General features: G+C 49.1%; 2 protein-coding genes across 2 annotated transcripts in view; both read left to right on the top strand.

Annotated features, from left to right (window-relative positions):
- aff3 (AF4/FMR2 family, member 3) overlaps positions 1 to 13,715 on the top strand; it is a 19,472-nt gene extending 5,757 nt beyond the window's left edge. Inside the window, exons 3-19 of the mRNA XM_056580417.1 lie at positions 1,415 to 1,489; positions 1,910 to 1,943; positions 2,226 to 2,283; positions 3,419 to 3,470; positions 4,197 to 4,228; positions 4,402 to 4,582; positions 6,366 to 8,513; positions 8,657 to 8,775; positions 9,439 to 9,562; positions 9,657 to 9,775; positions 10,355 to 10,418; positions 10,775 to 10,911; positions 11,066 to 11,137; positions 11,265 to 11,358; positions 11,865 to 11,914; positions 12,026 to 12,231; positions 12,652 to 13,715. Coding sequence (XP_056436392.1) covers positions 1,415 to 1,489; positions 1,910 to 1,943; positions 2,226 to 2,283; positions 3,419 to 3,470; positions 4,197 to 4,228; positions 4,402 to 4,582; positions 6,366 to 8,513; positions 8,657 to 8,775; positions 9,439 to 9,562; positions 9,657 to 9,775; positions 10,355 to 10,418; positions 10,775 to 10,911; positions 11,066 to 11,137; positions 11,265 to 11,358; positions 11,865 to 11,914; positions 12,026 to 12,231; positions 12,652 to 12,773 — 3,687 coding nt within the window. The 3' untranslated portion in view covers positions 12,774 to 13,715. The remainder of the gene's footprint in view (positions 1 to 1,414; positions 1,490 to 1,909; positions 1,944 to 2,225; positions 2,284 to 3,418; positions 3,471 to 4,196; positions 4,229 to 4,401; positions 4,583 to 6,365; positions 8,514 to 8,656; positions 8,776 to 9,438; positions 9,563 to 9,656; positions 9,776 to 10,354; positions 10,419 to 10,774; positions 10,912 to 11,065; positions 11,138 to 11,264; positions 11,359 to 11,864; positions 11,915 to 12,025; positions 12,232 to 12,651) is intronic.
- Positions 13,716 to 15,030: 1,315 nt separating this feature from the next.
- On the top strand, positions 15,031 to 26,534 carry rev1 (REV1 DNA directed polymerase). The gene is made up of 22 exons (XM_056580416.1): positions 15,031 to 15,320; positions 15,900 to 15,975; positions 16,243 to 16,372; positions 17,478 to 17,646; positions 17,755 to 18,348; positions 18,445 to 19,271; positions 19,541 to 19,645; positions 19,753 to 19,869; positions 20,131 to 20,221; positions 20,324 to 20,452; positions 20,557 to 20,711; positions 20,842 to 20,961; positions 21,068 to 21,288; positions 21,916 to 22,088; positions 22,223 to 22,440; positions 22,606 to 22,784; positions 23,074 to 23,343; positions 23,567 to 23,666; positions 23,787 to 23,992; positions 24,146 to 24,296; positions 24,402 to 24,504; positions 24,649 to 26,534. Exons 2-22 carry the CDS (start codon positions 15,910 to 15,912, stop codon positions 24,758 to 24,760), a joined length of 4,236 nt encoding a protein of 1,411 aa, XP_056436391.1. The 5' UTR covers positions 15,031 to 15,320; positions 15,900 to 15,909; the 3' UTR covers positions 24,761 to 26,534.
- Positions 26,535 to 27,003: the final 469 nt, after the last annotated feature.

The following is a 27,003-nucleotide window of genomic DNA, read 5'->3' as shown; positions in this document are numbered from 1 at the left end:
AAGGTTTCGGGATTCCATCCTCTCTATTCACCAGTGATTAGAATCCAGCCATCTTGTGTGAGGGCAGAGTTCTCTTCACGTGGTTTGTTTTCTCCCCAGCTCTGTCTCAAAATGACAAATTAAAGGTACCACACTGGGCTACAGTTTCATAATAATGTGGGTGGATAATCCGTGATCCTCACAGTATCACGTTTCGTTAGGGAGAACAATTACACGTGCACAATCATGAATGCACACACACACACACACACACACACACACACACACACACACACACACACACACACACACACACACACACACACACACACACACACACTCTCTCACACACACACACACACACACACACACACACACACACACACACACACACACACACACACACATACACATTCCCTCATAGACACACACAGACACACAAAACACAGTTGGCTCTGTTCTTGTTTATTCCTTTATTTTGAGTTTGAACAAATTTTGAAACAACATGGTTCCATCTAATTTTAAATGTAATAAGCAGCTAATTTAATGAAATAGACGGCACATAAGAGGAATAAAATACGATATACACACATTGATGATATATATATAAAATATACTAATTTGAGGACAGGATCTTCAGAGTTTCTCCATGAGGGTGCCTGGGGATGATACTGTATCATTAATGCTCACTGTATCTTCAGAACAATGTGTTTTAGCCACTATCTCCAGTTTCCCTAATCTTATCGCCAGCTCGAAGGATGTAAGGAAGCGCAAGCCCCTGTTGTGTGTTATGTATGTTGTGTTGCTCCATCAGCCTTGTCTGCTGCTTTATAAGCAAGCCCATGGACAACTTTCAGGCCTCTCCTAACCACCATCCTTACCATAATATTAATGTATTAATGACCCATAATGCACACCAGAAATAGAAAGACAAGGGAGAAAAGAAAGCTATAAATCATATACAGCGCAGATTTTACTTATGATTAAATTATTGATCAGACAAGTGAATCCAAAGCGACAGAGATCCAACATGGGTGAACCTCTGGCTTTACAGGTAGGCTTTGATCATTGTTGGATTTAACCTAGTATGCTAAACTTCTGCTAGGAAACTCTCAAAACCCTTGCCACTACATTATCCTGCCTCAGAACTAGATGTGCAATTCTAAAGATGTACACAACACTTCTCCAGTTACTGACTCCCAGGCATTACCTACCCCCACAACCTTTTCTCCCGTGCACACACTCCCCCTAGTGGGGGGGAGGAGTGGTGGCAACACGAGTCTGCTGTCCTCTCCTGTCTTTCCCTAATGAACAGACACACAGCCGTAAACTGCTTGGATGTGTTGGAACGCTCAGTTCGGCTGGGTGTGAAGTCAGCCCGTTTCAGTGACCTTTCCAGCAATTTCACCTTTGACCTTCATCTTCTGTTTTCCAGGACATGACTCAGTCTTGGCCCTCCCAGCATGCCTTAGGGGGTGACCAGGCCCAGCGCTTCCTCTACAATCCCAAGGTGTGTGTGTGTGTGTGTGTGTGTGTGTATGTGTGTGTGTGTGTGTGTGTGTGTGTGTGTGTGTGTGTGTGTGTGTGTGTGTGTGTGTGTGTGTGTGTATGTGTGTGTGTGTGTGTGTGTGTGTGTGTGTGTGTGTGTGTGTGTGTGTGTGTGCGCGTGCGTGTGTGAATATGTGTGTGTATGTTCGTGGTTGAGTGTGTGTGTGTGTGTGTGTGTGTGTGTGTTTGTGTGTGTGTGTGTGTGTGTGTGTGTTTGTGTCTGTGTGTGTGTGTGTGTGTGTCTGTGTGTGTGTTTGTGGGTGGGTGGGGTGTGTATGTGTACTTCTTGTTGGTCTCACATATGAACCAGATATTTATCTTTTTATTTTTATATATATATACATTAATATCAGCTTCTCTGTGCTTCTCTGGTTTCCCGAAGGATGCAAAGCAGCACACAGTGCTGCAGAGACAAGGTACGTGTCCCACCTCCCCTCCCCCCGTTTCATAAGTACAGCTGTAGTTTGAAGTCATTTACATATGTTTCACTTCTTCACATACAGTCAAAGTTTGATTTTGTTTTACGTAATCTTCCCCCAATACTTCTCTCGCCTCTCTCTCTCTCTCTCTCTCTCTCTCTCTCTCTCACTCTCTCTCTCTTTCTCTCTCTCTCTCTCTCTCCCCCTCTCTCTCTCTCTCTCTCTCTCTCCCTCTCTCTATCTTTTCCCGCTCTTTTGCTGTATTCTTCTTATCCTCAGCCCGGGGCGATGTCCAGATGCGAATGACCCGACCCCCTCATGTGGCACCCCACAAATCGTAAGCTGGCCAAATTAAGGGGAAAGGGAGGGGGGAGAGAGGGAGGGATGGAGGAGGGAGGAAGGGAGGGAGGGAGGGAGGGATGGAGGAGGGAGGGGGAGGGAGGGAGGGATGGAGGGGGGAGGGAGGGAGGGAGGGTGGACGGAGGGGAGGGAGGGCGGATGGACGGGCGGGCGTGCGCGGGCGACGGCGTAACGTGAGCCACGTTGAGGTCATCAAAGCGAAACTGGGGCAGCAGCCTCATGCCGAGCGCACACAGGGTTTAAAAAGATCACGGCGCACACACAGCATGCCGCACATCACCAGTTGGGATACAGTAAACCCACAGTGATGAACCTCCTCAGCTGTGTGGTCCTAATGACAGCCCTAATGACTGTGTGTGTGTGCGTGCGCGTGTGTGTGTGTGTGTGTGTTTGAGTGTATGCATGTTTGAGTGAATGTGTGTGTGTGTGTGTGTGTGTGTGTGTGTGTGTGTGTGTGTGTGTGTGTGTGTGTGTGTGTGTGTGTGTGTGTGTGCGTGTGTGTGTGTGTGCGTGTGTCTGTTTGAGTGAATGTGTGTCGGTATTGGTGTGTGTGTGTGTGAGGGTATTAAGGGGGTAAAACTGAGAGAGTTCAAGGCAGGGATGAGACGGGGATTAGGGGGGTGGGCTGCGGGTCATGTGTGTATTGGGGTGTGTTGGGGGGTCTGGCCGCCAGGACATACAGTCAGGGCCAGGCGGGCCGTGAGCGATATTGTTGTAGAGGGCTGTGGATTGGGGCCGTCCTGTCTCGTTCTGTGTCTGAACATTCCTCTTCTTAACTGCTTACATGTGTCCACGGTGGACTCTAGGTCCAACATGGATTACATGCCTCCCGTAACGCGCGGCTCAACATGTGCAGTGGCAGCTTGTGTCTATGCTCTGTTTTTGTTACTGACATTTTGCCGAAGAAGCTGAGAATGACCTGGAAATAGCCGTTGCTGTACTATTCGCGGTTCCATGGTTTTAAGTGGCATCAACAAAGGTCAATTAGACCACATCACATGCCTTGAAAAAGGCATGTGTGTCATTCGTTTTCAAACACATGTTTCAGGGTACCTCAGTCAACACTACCTGAGTCCAACACTTCAGAACTTGTGTTCATTGTTGTTTTACAGCATGCTGGCTGACGACCTGGATCTCAGCAGCGATGACGAGGACAATCGCAGGGTAGGTGGATGAAGTGACTAAAATGGAAAGTACCTTTCCAAATAAAAGCACTTTTTTATTATCTCAGTTTTTATTCATTTGGGAAAAAGAGAAAAAGCTATGACCACAATAACAAGTGAGATCATAATGAATCCAGGCCCAGGCACCCAAATAGGTCTGCAATTCAAAGCCCTTGATGAGTGGGCTGCTACGTTACAGAATACGCCCAACAACGCAGACCCTACTTTATTTTTCATTGGAAAGATCGGGACCTCTGCTGATTGAATCCACTCCAACTAGTCCCTGCTTCAGAAGGGAAACTGTAATGAAAGCAAGAGCCGTCATACATATGAAACAGGGTACGGCGAGAGGCATGAGCAGGGAACACCCAGACATAATTACACACACACACATACATGCACACAACCACACGACGAACAGCAAGGTGATTAATGTGTTGCCACCACGCTGAGTGCAGAGGATGAAAGGACGGCAGGGAACAGAGGAGACCCAGAGGAGACTAAGAGGAAAGAGAGAGAGAGAGAGGAGAGACAAAGAGGAGAGAAGGCTCTTCTGATAGCTCCTGTGCTGCTGTGTGTCACATATGTATACCTATCTAAGTCGCTCTCATTCTCTCTCTCTCTCTCTCTCTCTCTCTCTCTCTCTCTCTCTCTCTCTCTCTCTCTCTCTCTCTCTCTCTCTCTCTCTCTCTCTCTCTCTCTCTCTCTCTCTCTCTCTCTCTTTTAGGCCAATCGTCAGTCCTCCTGGGATGATCACAGGTACTTATTTAAAATATCGTCCACCAGAGTCCTGCGTGTGAATATGTCTGCCTTAGTGCGGGTATGCCATGCTTATGCACGTGCGCGCATGTTTTTGCGTGTGTATGCGCGTGCGTGCCTCTCTCCACACGCACGCTGACCTCCCGTGTGTTTGTGTTTGCGCTAACTCACAGCCTGACGGCTCCGCGCACGAACACCCATAGCGCGCGAGTGCGACATTCCAGCTCCGACTCCTCTGGCTCAGAGTCGTCGGGCGAGTCGGAGAGCAGTAGCCAACGCTCCCGGAGTCCCGTCCCCGAAGCCAGCTCTGACCCGGGGTCGCCTGGCAACGCACGGCCGCTGCCCACCGAGGAGGTAAACGATGAGGGACGCTTGATTCGCTGTCTGTCTGACTCTTCCTGTTGGCATGCCCCGGCTCCTGTCTGGCTCTATCGCCCTATCTCTCCCTATCTCTCTATCTCTCGCATTTTTGTTTCCTTTTGCACGCCTTCAGGGCAGTCGTCCACAGGGAGCGGTAGAGAGGCTGCTTTCTTTTTGTTTTTTTTAGGGTCAGGTGGGGGAAGGGCCGGAGGAATCCGGAATGTTGGCTAAGGAGAGAGGAGGCGACGGGGCGCACACGGGGGGAGGGGGGGGACGGGAGGGGGGCACGGGGGGAGGGAGGTAGCGGGAGGAACAGCGGAGAGGAATTAGGAGTCTGGGTGTCATGTCAACAAGGCCGCTCTTAAAGAGGAAAGCCCTAGGGAGTAAGGAGTCGCGGGGCTCGTGTTTCATGCTAACATTTCAACGGCAATAAGCATAACTCTCTCCAAAGGTTATCAGGGGGGGGGGGGAGAGCTGTGCTCCAACACCGGCCCGTGGTCAGACTGGAACAGGGCCAGGGCACCAAAGTCCATATAGGTGTGTTCCTCCGCTGTTGTCGTTGAGATGTGCCTGCTCTGGGTCCAGCCACAGCGGCTCCCTCAGTATGCGAGCGATCGCGGAAAGGAGGAGGAGTGGACAGCCGAGGCAGGGGCGTTGCTCTGGGCTGTTTGCTCTGGTGGAGTGTAGTGGGGAAGCCGTCTCCTCCTTTTATGAATGGCAGGCCCTGTGTGACATAGCAGGCTCCCCTTTTTTTCCCCCCTCAATGCTCCACTCCACCACCATACCGGGGACCCTATAGTGGAGTGGGGGGAGGGGGCTCGCCATGTGTTTTTCATCTACGTGGAGGGTTTGAGTGTCTTCACAGAAATAGGAGGGGACTCGGTGCAGGCGGGAGGTGGGAGGAGGGCTGGAGTGGGCGGCTGCGCGGGGTGGTGGTGTTGGAGCCCTGCTGGAAGTGGCCCCTCTAAAGTTCCAGGTATAGGGAGGCGGAGGAAGAGAGAGCAGGAGAGCGAGAGAAGGAGAGAGTAGGAGAGAGAGAGAGAGAGAGAGAGAGCGAGAGAGAGAGAGCGAGAGAGAGAGAGAGAGAGAGAGAGAGAGGAGCAAGGGGAGGAGAGACGGTACAAGAGATGCAGTGTCCTCTCTGGAAAGAGGGTGAGAGGGGTGAGGGGGGAGTCGCTGTTTGACTTAAGGAGTAGAGGTTTAATTTAGCTCTGGTCAGTCGAGAGCGAGAGGCAGAGAGAGAGAGAGAGCGCGAGAGAGGATAGAAGTCTGCTCCTCAGCTGTGAGTATTCTCTTCTTTTCTCTTCCATGTTCTGTTGTTCTCAAACATACTCTGTTCATTCTTCTCGTACATGGTTGCTCAACCAGTCGTTAGGCAAACAGTGCATGAGCCATATGCAGTGATTGGGAGGGGTTTCGCTACTGTCAGCAAAGATATTGGCTATTGACGCAACAGCAGTAAGACTGGATAGTAGTTAGTCACGGCTAGGGTGTTAACTGGAATGCGGTTCGTTTTATCCTTGAAGAGACAATAGTCTGTTGTTTCTAAAAGTGTGTGATTCCGGATTTTATTTTTTATGTGCGGCATTCTTTTGGGGAATACCCATTGGATGTGCATGTGTCAAATTAGAGTTCGAAAGTTAAGGAAACTGTAGATGCTTGTTTCAAACACTTTATTATTATGATGTTTTGTCTTATTACAATTTTCGATCAGGTTTCACAAAGACAATCCACACTGCTCTTTGACACGTGTGATTCCCTCCTTATCCTTCCCCAGACACACCACCCCTCTACCGCCCAGTGGCAGCTGGATAAGTGGCTCAAGAAGGCCCGCAAAAAATCCTCCAGCATCCAACCAGATCCCAGGGAGACCTCCAGCCTCGTCCCGGCCAGCTTGCCCTCCCCGCAGGCGGACAGAGCCCCGTCCCCAGCCCGGTCCTGGGACCACGCTCAGGATTACAGCCCCAGCCAAAGCCTCATCCCCAGCCCGCACTTCAACTACAGCCCCGGGAGCAGCCCTTTGCTGAGTCCCGGCTACAGCTTCTGCCCCAGCCCGTTCCCCAGCACCTGTCCCAGCCCGAGCCCCCGACACAGCCCCGACCGCAGCCCGCTCCACAGCGCCTGTCCCAGCCCACACGGCGGCCCCAGAGCCTGCCCCAGCCCAATAGGCCGGCACCCTCCGAGGTGTCCCAGCCCTAGCGCTTCCCCTTCTTGCTACATTCTCGTTCCCAGTCCTGGGCAGGAGACCCAGACACGACCTCGCCTGACAGGCAGCCCCCACCGGACAAAAGTGAGGCCATGGATCGCACCTCTGTGTGGTTCTGAACCCAAAGGCAAGCAGAGAGACAGTCCCTGCCTTAAAGCGCCGGCCCGACAGCCAAGACCTAAGACTAAAGCCGTACATGACCAAACCCAAAGCAAATCCAAAGTCGGGTCCACGACAGCTTTGAACTCTGACCCCAGTCTTAACCGCAAGGCGAGGTCTCACCCTCTTCCACCGCCGGGCTCCACGCACCACCTTCCTCCGGCTCCCAAAGCCAAACACGCGCCGTCCAGATTCGAGCACGCACCTGGGAGCAGACCGGGTCACAGCTCTCGCCCCGTCCCCGTGCCTGGCCTTCAGCCCAGCTCACAACGAAGCCCCACCAGAACAAAGCCCTTGCCGGCCTATGCCTCTGGCATAGAGGCCAACAGCCAGGCTGATCACAGCTCACAGTCTGTATCTACCTCCAAAGCGCCTGCCAATCCTAGCGCAGCGCCCCCTTCCAGAGGTAGCTCTCGGGCCTTGATAGCCAAGGCCCAACCCAGGGAGCATCCGGCTACTGCCCCCTCCCAGAAGAGGAGCCAGGCCAAGGCGCTCAAAGAAGTGGTCCCGACCCAGACAGAGGACAGGAGGAAAGACAGGAAAGAGGGACACCGACACAGGGAGCGACGGGAGCGAAAGGACGACAGAAGACTGGCGGAGGAGCAGCTCCTGAGGCATTCCTGGATCCAGAGTTCCGAGGAGGAGGAGGAGGAGGAGCAGGAGGAGGAGGCAGCAGGGGGCGCCAAGGAGAGGCAGCGGCGAGAGGAGGAAGAGAGAGAGGAGAAGAGACGCAGGAGAAGGTGGGAGGAGCAACAGCACAGGGGTGAATGGCAGCCACTTCAAACCAAACAGAGAAGCCACGCCGCCGCCACCGTCAACACCTTCAACACCGTCAACACCGCCACCGTCACCGCCACCACCGCGACCGCCGCCACCACCCTTGAGAGACAGCGCCTTACTGGACAGCCCAAGCAGCGTGGGAGGACCACAAAGAAGCACCGAAAGAGTGAGCAGGAGCGAGCGACGCCGCCAGACTCCGGCTCCCCGGCGCCTTTATATCCCTCCGCTCCTCTCATCTCATCTTCCTCCTCCTCCTCATTCTCCTCTTCCTCGCCCTCCTCCTCGGGATCAGAATCCGAGTCGGAGTGTCGGGCCGCCGTCACCCAGGTCCCAGCGGTCTCCACGTCCAACAAAAGGCCTGCCCCTAAAAGGCCCGAGCCGGGTCCGCCGGGCAGACCCAAAGACAGCAGGCCCAGAAGCGCCGTCCCCCCAGGCCCTAAGGCCGGCAGCGCCAGCGAGGGACAGCCGGGTGAGGGGAGAAAGAAACTCTACACCCTGGTCCCGTTCGGACGCAGCGAACAAGCCACAGCGCCTTCCCACCGGGGGCTAAGGAATCTGAGGGTGCAGATAGACCTTTGTCTCCTCAAGAGAGTCCCTGACTCGACTCCTACTACTCCTACAACTACTACTACTACTGCGGCTACTACTACGACTACGGCCAATCACAGCCAGCCACCCACTTCCTGTCCCTCTGCCCTGGTCAAGGCCAAGCCAGGCGGAGCCATGAGACACCTACATGTCCCGGAGACAGACAACAGGGACAGCAAGCGGAAACGCAAGGTAGCATATAAGTCCCATTATCCCTTGTGTTGCCCTTTAAATGTTCAGATGTAGTGTTTGTTCTTAAAAATGGGTTTTGTGCGACTGTTTTTTGTGTGTGTTTGTGTTTGTGGCTGCGTGTGTGCGTTTGCGTGACATGGCAGGCTGAAAATGGTGTGTCACACAGAGAAAGAAAGAGGGCAAATGATCCCCCGGGCCAAACTGTGTCGGCGGCTCAGAAGCCTCTGAACAGGCACCTGGCAACCGAGACTCTGCACAACGGGTGAGGCCCTAGTGTCCATGCTCTCTCCCTTTCTCTCTGTCTGTCTGTCTCTCTCTCTCCCTCTTATGCACACTTGTACTTGTGACTGCACACTCATGCACCATAATTACATACCATAGCCCTGTAGTATACAGAAAGTGCCTCCATGCACTTTGGGTAAAAGGTGCATGTTGGAACATGCAATATTTTGAATTATGATACTGAATTATAATACTAAAGTATAATGAAGAATTCTAAATCTAATTTTGTTTGCTTGTGTTTGCCTCTGTGTGCGTATTTATGTGTGTGTGCATGTATGTGCTTGCGTATGTTTTTGCAAATGTGTGTGTGGGGGGGTGTTTGTGTGCATGTGTCGGCGAATGTGTGTGTGTGTGTGTGTGCATCTGTTTGCTTGCGTATGTTTTGGCATGTTTGTGCGCTTGACTTTGCATGTCTGTGTGTGTGTGCTTGTGTATGTGTTCTTGGGTATGTGTGCGCATGTATGTTTGTGTGTGTGTGTGTGTGTGTGTGTGTGTGTGCGTGTGTGTGTGTGTGTGTGTGTGTGTGTGTGTGTGCGTGCGTGTGTGTGTGTGTGTGTGTGTGTGTGTGTGTGTGTGTGTGTGTGTGTGTGTGTGTGTGTGTGTGTGTGTGTGTGTGTGTGTGTGTGTGTGTGTGTGCGCGCAGGTACTTGGAGGAGTACTTGGACACTAAGAGGCAGCTGTCTCCTCTGTCACCGCTATCTGACAGCCCGGAACCCACCAAGGCTCCGCTCAAAGAGAGGGAGAAAGACAGAGATTTCGCCATGAAGGTAAATCACAGTAAATTTGACGGTCAATTGGTTTTAAAGCCCCAATTCTCTACTGGATGGTTAAGGTTAACACCACGTTCTCTTTTAAACACAGCCCAAGCTGGAGGTGGAAAGCGTAGGCGTTTCAGGGAAGCCTTATTCAATGTCCAAGTCCTGGGTCCCACCCACGGGACAGGCCGCGGCCCACCAGGGCTCCATGCCTAACCCCGAAACGTGAGCATGTTGCCGTCCCGCGGCCCACACATCTTATAACTCCACATCAAGTTCCATAGGGGCTACAGATTCACACCCCTTTGGGGTTCTCTAACCATTCTTTACTAATGTACGCCTCTGAGATATTTTTCAGTCAAGGACCCATTACTGCAGCCCAATACGTAGAGGGGGGGACATTTAATTTAATGTATACAATATTTATATTATAACTTTATATTAATAATAGAAACCGCGTGATATTTGGTGTGACATGAATCATTCATTGGTGGTGCAAATACTTCAAGCACATGCCCTTTGGAACTGCTGTTAGATGTGAGTGATTATACTGATGTCATAAGTCTAATGTTTATTAGGCTGGTACTCTGATCCAACCGTTTATATTAAGTTAGAAATACTAGACTGTTATTGTTTTATTGTTCGTAACAAATATTACAACTTTTCAAAGTAGCCCTCGGTGAGAAACAAGGAGCTAGTATAAACAACATCGCCGTGCCTCACTGACTTGCCATGTTGAATTCACACCTCTGTGATCTTGTCCCGCCTTCCACCCCGCTGCTCCCCTGGCCTTCTCCTCTCCAGTCCCCACCATGCCGAGTACTACATGCACGAGGCCAAGAGGATGAAGCACCGCGCAGACGCCATGGTACGTCCACTCGCATGCCACCCGTGGCCCCCCACAGCTCCACTGAATGTCATGATGACACAATGTAAACACGACGTCACATGACAGGACACAATGTCCACCACCGTGTTTTGTCTGGCTGGGGCTTTCATCAATTTCGCAGGAGAAAGAAAAAAACCTTGCTGTTTTGTTCCTTACCCTTGACCTGCTGTTCCTCTCTCTCTCTCTCTCTCTCTCTCTCTCTCTCTCTCTCTCTCTCTCTCTCTCTCTCTCTCTCTCTCTCTCTCTCTCTCTCTCTCTCTCTCTCTCTCTCTCTCTCTCTCTCTCTCGCCCTCGCCCTCGCCCTCTCTAATACCTGTTCCCTGTCTGACCACCAGGTGGACAAGCTGGGGAAGGCGGTGAACTACGTCGACGCCGCCCTGTCCTTCATGGAATGTGGGAAAGCCATGGAGGAGGGGCCCCTGGAGGCCAAGTCCCCTTACACCATGTACTCGGAGACGGTGGAGCTCCTCAGGTGAGTCACCGGGGCCCGTCTGGTTCAAATAGACGTGAGACACGCACAGAGAAAACCACATGAAGGGAGAGGGAGCGGCAGGGACCGTAGACCAACGTACCGCTCGCAGGCACAGGCGGTTCCCATGATCATTCCTGTGCTGTGTTTACTGCAGGTACGCAATGAGGCTGAAGAGCCACTCTGGCCCCGGGGCACGACAGGAAGACAAGCAGCTGGCCGTGCTTTGGTGCGTACGCCAGGCCGCCTGGCAGCTTCCATCAGATCAATGAGCGTTCATGTGCTGGGAGGTTTTGTGGGACATTGTTTTATTTTTTCTAAGTGAATGTATTTCTTGTGGTTTCGTGTGTCTGCAGCTTCCGGTGCCTTGCGCTGCTGTACTGGCAGATGTTTAGACTGAAGAAGGACCACGCGCTGAAGTACTCCAAAGCTCTGCTGGACTACTTCAAGGTAACTCCATGGGAAAAGGACAGTATTTATTTGTGTTGCTTCTTGGTTGCTTCATTGCTGTGGACTATAATCAGGGATCCAGCAGTCCAACTATGTTAGAGCAGAACCCTTGAGGGGGGAGATGGCACACTGCTTCGGTCAGACACCAGAAACTGAAAGGGTGGAGGGAGGCCTTGTTTCCTGTTTCGTTAGTCATTTCTACCAAAGGGAAACTCATTTTGTGAGTGGATGATGCTTGCAAAAAAAGGGATTTTATTCAGTGTATTTCTACAGCGGCCACACAGTGTTGATTTTTAAGCTTTACGTACAATGTTCAGTTTAGGTTTGGGTTTGCCAATTACATACTAACAGGTACTCGCAAAATCACACCCTCTTCTTCAAGATGTAAGCTTGTCTGCCGTTAAATTGATTGATTGATAATCTAAAGTCTGATTTGTGAGACTATTATAAACTGTATACTGATCCAGTTAAAATAATGAAAGTGTCTTTGGTGATGTCATCGCCAGAGTTCTCCTAAAGTGCCTGCCACAGCCCCCGCCTGGAGTGACTCTGGGAAGTGAGTAGCCTCAACTCTGAAGTTAATCTCTGGGATTGGATTATATTAGATTAAAACCAAGCTCTAATATATCTGCTTTGCATGTTATTGTTTATTTTTTTAACACCTCAGGAGCACAAAAGGACCTGCTTCTTTGATGCCTTCCAGCCAGGCTACACACAGTCTGGGGTCACCTGGGGCCAGCACAGCCCCGTCGCTCATCAGCATTCCTCAACGCATCCACCAGATGGCAGCAAACCACCTTAACATCACCAACAGCGTCCTCTATAGCTACGAATACTGGGAAGTGGCCGACAACCTCGCCAAGGAGAACAAGGGTGAGCCATGCACATATCTGGGATCTATTAGCCATGGCTCTGTCTGTGTTTACTTAGCATGTTCTCACATGTGTATTGGCTTTCGTTTTCTTTTTCTTATATTCCAAAAACATACAGATTAGGCGTGCACATTTGGAAACTCAAATTCCCTCAAAGTGTGTCAGATATGTATATGTGTGTGTGTGTGTGTGTGTGTGTGTGTGTGTGTGTGTGTGTGTGTGTGTGTGTGTGTGTGTGTGTGTGTGTGTGTGTGTGTGTGTGTGTGTGTGTGTGTGTGTGTGTGTGTGTGTGCGTGTGTGTGTAAAACCACAATCACACAACCCTATTCCCGCTCAAGTGTTATTCCAGAAAACGTCAATATAAAACTGGAATTCATACTAACACATCCCTGTTCTCTTTATCCCTGTTCTCACCACCCAGAATTCTTCAACTACTTGAACACTTTGTCCGGCCCATTGACTCTCCACAGTAGTATTGGCCATGCAGTCCAGTACACCAGACAGGCTCTCCAGTGGATACGAATAAGTGCCAAACTCAGCTAGAGAGAGAGACAGAGAGACACAGGGGGAGAGAGAGGGCTGCTTCTGCCCTCCCTTTTTACTGGATTCCCATGAAGCCTCACACCAAAAAAGGCCTCAACCAAAAGTGCTCAGCCATCACTACCTGCCCGATACAACAATCAAAAACAAACAACTCAGCCGTGTTCGCAATGGATTAACTTTGTCGTTCATCGCACCTGAAAGAGACACCGACGGCGCGCTGGGAACCTTGCCTTGTTGTGTGGAAAGACACAAAGCACTCCTTGTTCGCCAGCATACTACTGCACTGGTGAACAGGGCCACTGTCCCCCTGTACCCCCCCCCAGTGGAACCATCTTACCAGAAGCAGGCAAACCCAGTGGGACACCCACAGAGACTACCCACACGGCAACAAGGACCCCCGCCTTTGTTTGGGGTTCCTGCTCATCAGTGGACTTAATGTGGATTGTAGTATGAACTGTAGACGGCCTCTCTAAACCTTTTGCCAAACGATTTAGTGGTTACTCAGACACAGAGCTGCTGCCACAGATGTTGTGATTCTGCGTGGAGTCTTCTATGTTCGGGGTTCATGAGTAACCATTGGATAGCTTCCTTGGGGACAAAACTGTAGAAGTGTATGACTATAATTGACACCAGGAATTGGGCATTGTGGACTTTTGTGAAACGGTATTCCACTTTTAACAAAGTAACAATCTAAACTGAGAATTTTGTGGGAATGCATTTTTTTGTACTATTTTTGGACTTTTTTATAACTGTAACTTTTTACCTGTATGTGTTTTATACTGTGCAATATTTGTTAGGACGTTTTTATGAAAAGAGAAAACAAGTCCAGTAGCAAACCTAAAGGGTCACTTCTATGCAAAATGTATTTCTTTTCATGTTTGATTGTTGCATTATGCAATTGTTTGATGGATATTTAATGGAGCTCACAAAGAAATAATTTCTCCACAGAACAAATATCCTGTCTTTTGTCTCATTGTTGAGAGTATTTTGCTTTGTAGGATATATTTTTAACCACAAAAAGAATATGTAGCTAATATGTAAATGTCTTATTGCTGCAGGACAGGAGATAATTAGCATTTATATTATAGTGTGATACAGTGACTGATTAATATAATTTTACACATACACCCTCACGCATGCACACATTCATGCATCTTTGCACACACACACACACACACACACACACACACACACACACACACACACACACACACACACACACACACACACACACACACATACACAAACGCACACGCATATACACATAGGAAACAAAATAGGGCGTGAGATCCTTTTTTTCAGAAAGCCAATGCTTTCATTATATTCTTTAGACCCAGTAAACTATATCCTCCTGCACCAATAGAAATCCATGGGTAAACCTCAGCATCAGTTGTCTGGTACCATAGCAACAGTTAAATAGAACAGCCAATAAGAGAGCTCTGAGGGAAATGGCAAGCCTTAGATCAATAATATTCCATTGTTAACTGGTAGAGGAGAGAATTTTGATTCGTTCTGTTAATTCATGTAAATTCTTTAATTCATGACAAATTGTCTGACTGGCATGTGATTTTATATGATCCTTTCAGGCAAGGTGCTCTAAATGTGACTCTTCACTACGACATCTTCCTTCGGTCAGAGCCCTAGTCTCGTCTGGAAATGTTCCCTGTACCTACTATTCACTGTTATGTTGCATGCTTTGTCTGAGTAGGCCACCATGTTTGAAACCTCCCCGGCGCTGATTCGATATTCTGCACACTCCCGTGCGTCTGCGTCGTAGTCTAGGCTGGTCGTCAGTCCACGTGCCAGGTTTTCTGAGGACATCTGTACGGAGAGCCAGAGAGATAGACCAAAGGCAATTAATAGCGGGCTGTCATAATAAGCTGTCGCATGATAAGAATTAGACGGATGTCTCGTGCGAGCTTTATTTAACTCACCCCTCTACAACAACAATTAGACATTTGAACGCAAAGACACAATGTAACGGTGGCTCATAACGAATAGGGCAGCGTTGTGACGCCTAGGAATGCAATTCGACTTTAGCGTATTATAAAAATTAAACAAAAGACAACCAAACAATGGAAACTACTGGTAGAAGGCACTGAGAAAATAAATCTAGCCTTTCATGCGATGCGTCAAAATAGTTGAGTTGCCATGCACTTAGCTCTCCGCGTGATGGCAGCACGAGGGGCCAGAGCCCAGCCGCGCTGAACAAGAGGAGGAGCCAGGGCTCGGAGCGAGCGAAAGCAAGGGGATCAGACAGACTGCTGCTGCCAGGGATAGAAATGGAGAGCACACGGACTGGGAGGGCGAGCGAAATTCTTGGAGGGACATGGTGGCAGCATGACCAAATCGGGGGACCTTAGTTCTCTTTGAACGCCTTCGTCAAGGTAGACAAAGTGCAGCTTTAAATGTCGCCCTAACCGCCTCGTGGAGAGATACAGTGTTCCCGCCTGTGTCGTTTTTTGTTTCGTCTAACCGATATTTCGGTTTACAAGACTATCTCTGCAGAAGTCTGGGGCTAGCGAGCCTGTTGGAGAGGATACAAAGGTAAGTAAGTGAGTTCCGTTGGAAAACCGATACTTTGAACCGTTGTTTACAACTTAGCGTTGCGATGCGTACGGCTCTGTTTACGCATGCAGCCTACCACTAATGCCTATTCATTGTTTGGCAGCGACCACCATACGAGTCGAGGCTTTCACAACCAATATACAGGCAGCGTGTGATGCCACTCAGTCGTTTTCCTTAGCCACAACTTGCATGAATTGACGTTAACGATATGTCGTGGCGCTGCGACAAGCACCGACGACTGACATGCATGTTGCCGACAGATCATCATAAGAAAATACCTTTCCAAGTCATTGTTCCAGTGCAGCCCATCACTCCTGAGAGTCTTGCTCGGGCATGCCCTAATACTGAGTTTATAAGACCTGTCACCATGAGTCGATCATACTTTGCAACAATACTCCGCATACGATAATATTCGGGAAATGTTTCTTCTTTTGACATTTATTTTTATTTTTTGATATGTAGTAAATCGAACGTCATTTTGCGTGTGCAATATATTGGCACGCTTTTGATCTCCTTTGTAGCAATGTTGTCAAATGTGAACCGTATCATTGGTTTCAGTTGACTCAGCATGAGTCGAGATGGTTCGTCAAAGAAGAGAGCCAATGCTGGAGATGACAATGGTTGGGCTCAGAGTGTAAGTATCCATCTTATTGCCATCATAATAAACATTCCTTTATACCAACTCCCAAGTTTTACTGAAGGAAAGATCATCACTGACTTCAACTCTGTCTCGTGTATGTCGTTGTATACAAATTGAGAGTAGCGGTCACACAGTCAACTGCTTAAGCTCAGCTGTAGTATTATTGTATAATAGTCACAGATTGATTTCAAATATTATTTATTGTACCCCAAGTTCTACGTTTTAGTTCTTACATTTGTGTGTCCTGTTTCTCTTCTCCAGGGTGGCTACATGGCTGCCAAGGTCTCTAAGCTTCATGAACAGTTCCACCTTGATGCCAGAGAAAAGCAGAAGGAAGGGGGTGGCTCCCAAATCTTCCATGGAGTGGCCATCTATGTCAACGGCTACACGGGTAAGACGGCTTTGGAAAGTGATCCAGTCTGCAGGCACGAATGGCACTTCCCCCCTAACATAAATGTGCGCGGGTGCGCGTGTTTTAGCATTAGACAACAGCCAGAGTGAGTGAACACCTTCGGTAGTTTGCATAAGCTGCCTCCTCTTTTCATTGTACACACTCTTCTCCCGGTTATCCGTAATTCTTATTCTACATTTCCAGCGTACATTCCTCCTCATGGTCATTGTAAATCCAGTTTTCCTGCTTATGATCCGCCAAGCCTATGTAAATGGGATATGTAAATGATCTCCAAAAGCATCCCAGAAGAGCACACGACAAAGAGGCTCGCTGAATGCCAGAGTTATATTGGCTTTCCTAATTTTCCATTCTCAACCTCTCTGCTCGTTTCCTGTAGTTTAGCCACGTCAAACATGCTGGACGTCAATGACTATCCTGTTTTCACATTACTGTGAATGCACTTGAAAAAACAGACAGGAAATAGTCTTGAATCTCTTAATCTCTATCCATCACAATTTATACGAAGGGAACTCAACATTCAGTTGGTTCTTCCTCATAGACAGAACCTCAAGTAACCTTTGCTCCATTAGCCTCTTGGTCGAGGGAATCTCGGGTTACACCCAGCGTCAATGTATGCAATGAGAAATCAATCAATTTGTCAAACAAAGCAAGCGTGCAGATATTTGTGCTACATCATTGTGGAGGAAGACGATTGTTGCCCATGCAGAGTGTTGTCTTGGCCTTTTGGTTACGGCACCTGAGAAAGAAACGCGCACCGTCGATAAGAGCGTTTACAGTGTACATGTGAAGCAGTGGTTTAGGAGGACATTAAGAAGACATTGCTTGAATATTATACCTACACTATAGCCTAAATATTAAATTAATATTTAAAACATATAATATATGTTGAAAAAATGAACAGGCTACTACAAAACTAACACCCAACAAAATAAAGTATTTCGATTTATACATAAATACATGCTTCTAAACCATATTATTTTCCTATTTGTTACAGTACCCACCAAATCAAAACGTCCTGTTAGCCTGAGGTGTTTCTTTAATTGGAGCGCTGTGTTTCCCATCCCTTGTTGTTGGATGCGAGCAGACCCCAGTGCAGACGAGCTGCGCCGGCTAATGATGCTGCATGGAGGCCAGTTCCACGTCTACTACTCCCGCTCCATCACCACTCACATCATCGCCAGCAACCTTCCCAACAACAAAATCAAGGAGCTCAAAGGGGAGAAGGTTGTTCGCCCGGCGTGGATCACTGACAGGTTGGTAGATTCCGGCAATTGTAGAAATTGAGTGTGTGTGGAAAAATCTTTAAGGTGCTGCGGGTAAGTTTTAACAAGCCTTAAATGGAGTCTATTTGTTCTACACAGCGTCAAGGCTGGGTGCCTCCTGTCCTACCTGCAATACCAACTCTATGCTAAACAGAAAGGCCTGAACTTCGCCGGCGTCAGTCTTCTGCAGAACCACGAGGGGGCTGGACCTAGCCACGGGCTCCCCAAGCAGAACCTCCTCCTAAACCGTCCGAGCTCAAAAGAGGCGGCCCCGGGACGCATGAACGGGGGCCTCCACCACGAGAAGACCTCCTCCAACTGCCGTAGTACCTCTGCTCCTACCCCCCACCATGACCCGCCCCATCCAGGGCACGTCCAGCCCCCCCCGAGTAGCACCGCCGCGGCTGACCTCGTTAGCCATCAGGGTCCACAGCACAATCACCCTGGCACGGGGCCGGTGTACCACAGCAACCCAACACGCACCCGACCTCTCTCTGACCAAAGCCCTGGCCAGCCCTCGCCTGGACGCATGCCGCCTCCTCCTCCTCCACCGCCCTACAGCCACACTCATTCTAGTGTGTCGCAGACTCAGCCCGGGCCTCACAACGACAGTAAACCATTCCACACTCAGGCGCAGAACAGCTTGTCCTTCAACCCCCCCAAGCATTGCTACGGGGAACGGGACATTCGATTGTGAGTTGGGATATATTTACACATTATGAGCGCAGTGCACACGGTATGGCTTTTCATTTTAAGAACTTGTTTCCTTTCTTTTCTGTCCTCCCGTAGGAATGGATCCAATGCTGTATTGGAGTCGGCCAGTGAGGTCCCCTGTCCTGTCAAAGTAAAACCAGGGGAGGGCAAGCCCCTGCTGAACGGACACGCTCACCCCGTTAATGGTGCCTTAAAGCCTGCAGACCCTCACCCCTTTCCTCACCGAGCCCCAGTGGACAACGTAGCCCAAAGCCCACTCAAACGCCCGGAGGCTGGGGCTCCAAGTCCCGCCGCACGCAGTCCGCCCGCCGCGCCACGCAGGCCGACCCACGCAGACCCCTACTCGTTCCCCCACAGCCCCCCGAGGCAAGACGACCGGCTCCCCGTCTCACCCGAGAGCCCCAGCTCCCGGGAGGCCGGCGAATCGCGACTGAAACCCCCACCCCCCACGTACCAGGAGGCCATCGCGGCCACCCAGTCCCATCCTCCACCCCCCTCACTCCTGCCACCCCACCCCTGTCGGCCAGCCGCCCTTACCGAGAAACCTCAGCTCCCCTTACCCCCACGCTCTCCCGTGCGACTCAACGGAAGTCACCACGATGCCTTTTCGTCCGACCTCGCTGCGCCAAGACCGAGCATCGCATCACCTCACCCCCCACCGGCGGCGGACCCCCCCGTCGCAGGGGCCCCGTCGTCGAAGCCGTCCGCAAAGCTGATGGTGCAGACGGGGGGGATCATCTCAGAGTACTATTCCCATTCACGCTTTCACCAAATCTCCACCTGGAGGATTGGGTTCTCCGAGTACGTTAACGAACTGCATAGCAAGCGGCGGACGGCTGGAGACGTCCCCCTGCCGGGGAAGGAGCGACTGAGGAGATGTGCCCCACAGTTCCCCAGCCAAGGTTGGCCAAGAGCACCATCTTTTATTAGGGTTTTTAGCATGGATATACCTTTTACTTCTGCCTATTTAAAACTGCTTTGCTACCTGCACTGACTACTGAATTTGAGTAATTTTTTCTTAATGCAAACTTTCCACGTTTGAGGTATAGTGTAGTTGTAATGGCTCGTTTGATTGTGTTGTTAGTGTGACATAATATAGATACAATCCTCTTTTTATACTTGGCTTCATGGCGGTCTATTTTCTTGTGCTCTGATCTGTTCATGTGACCAGAGTCGGACACGGGGGCTCCGCTTAGCGTGAAGTCATGTATCCTCCACGTGGACATGGACTGCTTCTTCGCGTCCGTCGGCATCCGAGATCGACCAGACCTGAAAGGCAAGAACCCTTCTAAAAGGAATGCGCATGTTGTTGTTTTAGCTGCGTTCATATTTATGGGCTGCCTGTTGACATGCCTGACCTTGTCATCACCGTGTCCTCACCAGGGAAGCCCGTGGCTGTGACAAGTAACCGAGGGCCGGGTCGCGTAGCGCTGAGACCTGGGGCCAATCCTCAGTTGGAGCAACAGTACTACCAGAGGAAACGCTCTAATGCTGACCCTGGTGTGTGTGTGTGTGTGTGTGTGTGTGTGTGTGTGTGTGTGTGTGTGTGTGTGTGTGTGTGTGTGTGTGTGTGTGTGTGTGTGTGTGTGTGTGTGTGTGTGTGTGTGTGTGTGTGTGTGTGTGTGTGTGTGTGTGTGTGTGTGTGTGTGTGTGTGTGTGTGTGAGAACATGGTCCATGTTGCATTCATAACAATATATAAAAAACGCCACAGTAATTAGTGTCTGAATGTCTGACTGAGTTCTCCCATGTCGGTGTGTCAGAATCGCTACAGGCTGATTTGAAGGAGAGCGGAGAGCAGGACACCTCTGTCCTCTCCATGGCCGAGATTGCTTCATGCAGCTATGAAGCCAGGTAACCAGTGCAAGGCCACACACACTCATTACTCCTGACTTGGCAAATATCGGTGTGTTAAGCCTGTTAACATTGTCGATTGGTTTGGCTGGTCTGCTTCAGGGCGGCCGGGGTGAGGAATGGCATGTTCTTTGGCAAGGCGAAGCAGCTGTGTCCCGCACTGCAATCTGTCCCATACGACTTTGAGGCTTACAAGGAGGTGGCTCTGGCCATGTACGAGACCCTAGCAAGGTAATGGCATTCTGCAAGGTTGTACTTTAAATTAATGATCTGCCTCCCACTGCTCTTTCTCTCATGCCATAAAATCTTATCTTGTCGGGCCCCGTTCTTTGCAGTTACACTCATGACATTGAGGCCCTGAGCTGTGATGAAGTGTTGATTGATGCCACCACCTTGCTATTAGAGTTGGGCATCAGCCCTGAGGATCTGGCCCGGGCCATCAGGGAAGACATCAAGGAGAAAACAGGATGCTCTGCCTCAGTGGGCATGGGTCAGTATCTCCGCTTTAGCCCTCCTTTCAAAGTTTTCTTCTTTTGTTTTTATTTATTGCTTATCACTTAACACTTAACTGAACTTTTATTTCCAACCTACTTTATATTTATTTAAATTGTAATATTCAGGGTCCAATATCCTGTTGGCCCGCCTGGCCACGAGAAAAGCCAAGCCAGATGGCCACTACATGTTGAGGTCAGAGGAAGTGGACGATTTTATCCGGGAGCTATCGGTTACCAGTTTACCAGGTACTCACCGCCCTTCCCCCTTCCTGTCGACCGAGAAGGAATTTAATCAATTGATGAATCCGTGGTTCTGGCGTAAACCCTGTGCTGAACTGACGCGTTTCTCCAGGCGTGGGGCCCGTCATGGGGAGGAAGTTGTCGGGCATGGGCGTGAAGACGTGCGGGGACCTCCAGCACGTGGCCCAGTCCCAGCTGCAGAAGGCGTTCGGACCGCGCACGGGCCAGACCCTATTCCGCTTCTGCCGGGGGCTGGACGAGCGGCTGGTGCGCTACGAGAAGGAGCGAAAGTCGGTGTCGGCGGAGATGAACTACAACATCCGCTTCACTGGGGTGCGTCCGCTCTGAACTGCTTCTTCAAGGTTTAGTTTAGTTTAGTTTTATTTCTTCGTGCAAGATAAACAAGATTAAAATAGCAAAAGAAGATGCACATAGACATATATAAATGAAGAGGTGGGACAAAATAAACCCCAGAGGGATTTTAAAGGATGCCCACCTAACATTAAAATACAGTAAGGTAAGAAAAAAATTGAACGAATATAATATTAAATAACAAAAAAAACAAAAAATCATATTACAAATGAAAAATACAAGCGCATTTAAGTTCATGTGGCCAAAAAGCTGATTCAATAAAAGACTGACAAGCAAAAAGACAATATAACCTGGTCAATATGTTAATACGTTATCATATGCTTTTAAGATGTCATGATAATTTTTAAGATGTTTTTTGAAAGTGTGACAAGAAAACTGTTCCAAATGACTGGGCCTCTATGCCTAATTAAAAACTGGCCAAGATTAGTTCTGTAAATGACGGTGAAGGAGATCTACAGATCTGGTCTTATGGATTTGGATATGTGACCTGGTTAAAAAAAATAACTGTTGAAAGTAAAGTATTGAAAAAAATGACATTTTTGTCCAAATGTTTCTGAATGGCCACGGCTCCCTCGTCCCCCCGGCTAGGCGGAAGAGGCGGAGGCTTTCCTTACCAGCCTCTCTTCGGAGGTCCAGCGGCGTCTGCAGGAGGCGGGACAGAGGGGTCGCCGCGTCACCCTAAAGGTCATGGTCCGCAAGGCGGGGGCACCGGCCGAGTCGGCGAAATATGGCGGCCACGGTATATGTGACCACCTGGCCAGGTAAGGGGGGGGGGGGGGGGATAACCGCATCGCCCTAAAAGTGCCCTTTCTTCTGCCTGATTTATGCACCGTTGCCCTCTTTACGAGTACGAGTTATGAGGCGAGGAGTTTACGAGGCGCTCTTGTGCCCGCAGGACGGTGACGCTGGCCCAGGCCACGGACAGCGGCCCGCTCATCGCCTCTGCAGTTGTCAAGCTGTACCACGCCATGAAGCTGCCGGCCCAGGAGCTGCGAGGCGTGGGCATTCAGGTCCAGCAGCTGGAGGGAGCTCGCAGTGCCCCTGAGAACCACAAACGCTCCATAAAGGAGATGCTGCTGGGCCCGGGGCTCCCTGCCAGACCCCCTCGTGCAGGTCAGCAGTGTGTCCGGGGAGGGGTTCACTGCTGTGCTATGACGGAGCACACGTACTTGTTTATTGTTTGTCGACCCTGTTCTTGGTTGCACTTTGTATCTCTGGAATAGGGCACGATAACGGTATGAATGTAACCCGTGCAACCGGTTTTATAATACATTTCAGCAGCCGACCCCGGTTCAGAGCAGGTAAAGCCAACTGCCTCAGGCCTCCCCTCAGGCTCTCCTCCCCTTCAGCTGTCCCCTGCTGAGCCTGTCCCGGGGACAAGCAGAGACCCACACACCCCGCATCACGCCAGAACCACACGGCTCAACCTAAGCATTGAAGTCCCTTCGCCCTCCCAGGTAAGGATTATGCATCTCTGTTTCTTACTCGGCAACAGGGGTTTCGGTGGTTTGTTTCGGATAACATAACAAGCATTAACCCATTTCAGTCCTGACCATCTCTAGAAGGAGCAGGGTTCTGTTCCTTGGTTATTAATGGATTTCTCAGTGATCTTTGGAAGGCTAGGGTTAGCCGAGTGTAACATGTGGCCCTTGAAGCCCTTTGAGACAAACTGTCATTCAGGGCTCTACAAACAATGGACTTTATCTGATCCGCAGCTCTCCATTGCTCTTTTGATTCCTCCATCAGGTCGACCGGTCCGTATTGGAAGCCCTGCCCGCCGACCTCCGAGAGCAGGTGGAGCAGTCCTGGACCCGACGAGACCGGAGACCCAGCAATGCCTTACACCACGCAGCAGGTCCCTCCTCCCCTCCCTTTGGTTCTGGCCCTCTCTCCGATCTCCTCTCCGGGTCGGCGCTGTCCGTTCGGCCTGCAGGCACGCTGCTCCTAGAGATCCCCAACCAGCCGGGCCACTCAGGCCCGACCGGCATTGTACTGGAATTACCCGATTTCTCACAGGTGACCCTTTTTGATATTCTTGCGTAAACCAAGATGTTAGTTCTGGATTGGAATATACATGCACAGCAGGACAGCGGATTTACAAACCCCAAACCTATTGGCTGTTTTCTTTTACTTAATAAAAATGAATGTTAATTGGGCGGGATAGGGTTAAATTGGCATATTGCTGGTGTGGTGGGTTTTTATATGGTAGTTAATTGAAGAAAGATGTTTCTGGTTGTAGGTCGACCCCGATGTGTTTGCCGCCCTGCCCAGAGAGCTGCAGGATGAGCTTCGCTCTGCCTACCACCGCAAACAGAACGCTCAGCCCCAAGCAAAGCTGGGTAATTTCCAAGACCAGTCTATTCAAACCAATGTCGCAATAGTTGGCTGAATAAGCTTAAGTTGTTGCTGTTGGTTGAGTACTAATGGAGCAATACATCTCTCTAAATCTCTTTCTGCAGCGGAACAAAGGAATCCACTTTTGCAACTGAAACAGCCAGAAGCTGGTGTCGGCGTGGCAAGGGTAAAGCGCCGCTACAAGAGAAAGAATGCAGTGAGCCCTGCTAAGAAAGTACCTTCCCCGCAGAAGAGGCATGTGACCGGGAACAGCCCAGCCAAAGTCCTGCCACCGTCCATGAGATCCAGGGAGGTAGCGGGTGGACTCAAGGTACTGAGCACATCAGATGAACGTCAAACTGGGTTCAATTCCAACAGAAGAGCTGGTTTTCAATAAATGATTTGTCTGTGTTTAAATAAATGTGTATCCATCTATGCCCATTGGCCATCTATCTATCCATCTATGCCCTTTTCTTACAACCAGATGGATAACGGTCCTTCCATCTCATCCCTAAATCAGGAAACCCCAGAAGTCCTTTCTCCCTTCCCCCCCCGTGCGGCCCCTACCCTGGCCGGAGCCAGTGAGATGACCGACATCAGAACACTGCTCAGAGAATGGGTCACAAGCATATCAGGTATTATGCCGTCTGTTCTGGACTGTCTCCTCCGGCGCACCAGTGAAATTATACGGGAGATGTGTTTTATTGGTTCACGCTTGACGGCTTCAGACTTATCCCCAGAACCCATGGAGGAGGACGTACTGCAAGTGGTGAAATATTGCACTGACCTCATAGAGGACAAAGACCTGGAGAAGCTTGACCTCGTCATCAAGTACATGAAACGGTAAAGGCAGCGTTCCCTCCACTTCCTCGCTCAGACATTTAAACAAAGACTACAGATGTGTTGTATGGAGTGCTGTTGCATTGTTTTTGTCAACGCTCTGTGTTGCCTTACTGTGTGTTGACCATACTCCATGACCCCCTGCAGACTCATGCAGCAGTCGGAGGAGTCTGTGTGGAGCATGGCATTCGACTTCATCCTTGATAACGTCCAGATGGTTGTGCAGCAAGCTTATGGAAGCACCCTGAAGATGGCGTGAAAGAGGAAGAATTTCATATTTTCCATTCTTCTTTTCCTCACTGCCCTTTTTCTCTACTGCTTCTATTGCTCATTTTACCGTCGGCAGTGTTACGTGACTTTCAGGAACCCAGACGTTGTTGCTTTTTGGCAGGATAGATGTTTGCAGTTTCGATTTCAGAGCTGAATTTCCTCAACAAAGCACTTGCCAGGAGGCTCCCGTTTATCCTTTGCTCACTGATGGGGAGCAGGGGAACTTATCCTTTCAGTGACAGCCGTATAGCGATGTCAACGTATGATAGAGGAAGGACAATTTTCATCATCCTCAGTTTCCTTTTTATGATACATTTTGCACACCAGTTTACGGACCGTGAACAAGGAAGGGCTGGCACCCTCCCGCTTTATACAACCTGCTTTTCCTTTCCATGCAATGACCTCATCATGCTCCAAGCGCATCTGTGTAGCAGCGGCCCCTGCAAATACGAAGTGTGTGTGTGTGTGTGTGTGTGTGTGTGTGTGTGTGTGTGTGTGTGTGTGTGTGTGTGTGTGTGTGTGTGTGTGTGTGTGTGTGTGTGTGTGTGTGTGTGTGTGTGTGTGTGTGTGTGTGTCAGGAAATACATTTAGCATTCATTTCAATACCATTTACATGTTGTCTTGTGATGTTTCATTCAGAATAATGAAGTAAAATAACGTAATGTCATGGTTTTCGTCCCTCCATCTTTGTGACTTGTTAAGAATCTGCCTCTGTCATATCAACTCAAAGCTGGTCAAACAAGGCTTGCTGCATAGTATTTCACACCTTTTGTATCTTTTTGGAGAAAACAAAAAAGTGCCAAACATTGTTGTTCAAACATGTAAATAATGTTTTTCTGGGTTATCCATGTGTATGAGAAAAAGCTGTGTTGAGGATTTTCCTCTTGTATTGTTTACAAAGTTGTATTCTTAGTAACTGTCTTTTAATGCTAAATCTTTTCAATACGATTCTGCATCTTCAACGGGGGATTTAGAAGCAGATCAAGGCTTAACATCTAACTCATTGGTTAGCTATTTTGCTGATTTTTACTCTTGATTGGAAAGAAATACCTTGTGTGGGTTATGGCATCAATATCCCACATCAGCATTTCCTGATTTATAAACGGCAATGTGCACTCTAATATGGCATTTACAATGTCATTCAGTTTGTGTGGCTTGAACAGTGGGCAAGTCTAGTGTTAAACTGCCACGTTCTGTTTTATACATTTCCAATATTGTAAAGAGACAGGGTTTACGTATGTACTCGGTCACATAGAACTAGCTTTTGGTTTCCATCGAAAACTAGCTACATAACAACAGCAATTAACTACGAGTAGTCCACAGCTTTTCTTCCCAATCTCAAATAGGCAGGTTATTAGAAAGAAAAGTGTGTATATATATATGTGTGTGCGTGCGCGTGTGTGTGTGTGTGTGTATATACATATATATATACGTATATATATATGTATATGTGTATATATATATATATATGTGTGTGCTTGAGGTGAACTTTCAGAAACAAGGTAAATCTTTTGTCAGAATACTGGCAGAAGATAATGATTGTAATTGTGTAAAGAGGACTCCCATTGACTTTGGACAGCACTTGCTTCTCCCCATGCCATATCTTCTCAGAAGGGAATGGCCAGCTGTTCTAATTGGTCAGTCCATTACCTGTAAACTGGCCTGTGCCTGACGACCTGAAGCTGTGACACGTTTGTATGTTTTTTAAAACTCTATAATAAAACTTTAAAAAAAATCCTCTTACTATAAATGGTTTCCACCATTACTTTTCATTGAGCCGAAGTATGATCCAAAAGTTGCTCTATATATAACTGACTATTTGTCCATAGGCTATATAATAGACCACAACCTACTTTATATGCAAAGCTACATTGTAAGTAGGAGTTGATTCCAAAAGTGAAAAACAAAAACATTTTGACATGTATACGAAAAAACTGTATCAAAACGAAGCCCCCAGGAACAGTGCATACTTCCCCATTCCATCAGTCATGGAACATCACATTCGGCTGGAGTTAGGATTTTGTTAAACAGATTCCCTGGGAGGATTAGTGACCCCAATGGTTATTGGTTAATGGTTTCAGCAGAAATTAATGGAATAAACCACATTTGATTATGTGTATATGGTTACAACAGAAAAATACAGAACAAAAATCTATTCTCATCTCTAAACAGGTGTATAGAGGAGTGGAAAATGCTTTATTCAACAGACAGAATAATAAAAGAGGGGGATTT

This window comes from Gadus chalcogrammus, chromosome 20 (genome assembly GCF_026213295.1).
Source record: "Gadus chalcogrammus isolate NIFS_2021 chromosome 20, NIFS_Gcha_1.0, whole genome shotgun sequence".
NCBI classification, from domain to species: domain Eukaryota; kingdom Metazoa; phylum Chordata; class Actinopteri; order Gadiformes; family Gadidae; genus Gadus; species Gadus chalcogrammus.
This window is presented reverse-complemented; position numbering and strand designations above follow the sequence as displayed.

What these genes read in the sequence shown, in the direction of transcription:
- rev1 (XM_056580416.1), top strand. Translation starts at nt 15,910, where the DNA reads ATGAGTCGAGATGGTTCGTCAAAGAAGAGAGCCAATGCTGGAGATGAC. An exon ending in ACGCTCTAATGCTGACCCTG is followed by an intron (nt 19,870 to 20,130) that starts GTGTGTGTGTGT and finishes TCGGTGTGTCAG; the next exon opens with AATCGCTACAGGCTGATTTG. An exon ending in AATTACCCGATTTCTCACAG is followed by an intron (nt 23,344 to 23,566) that starts GTGACCCTTTTT and finishes TTCTGGTTGTAG; the next exon opens with GTCGACCCCGATGTGTTTGC.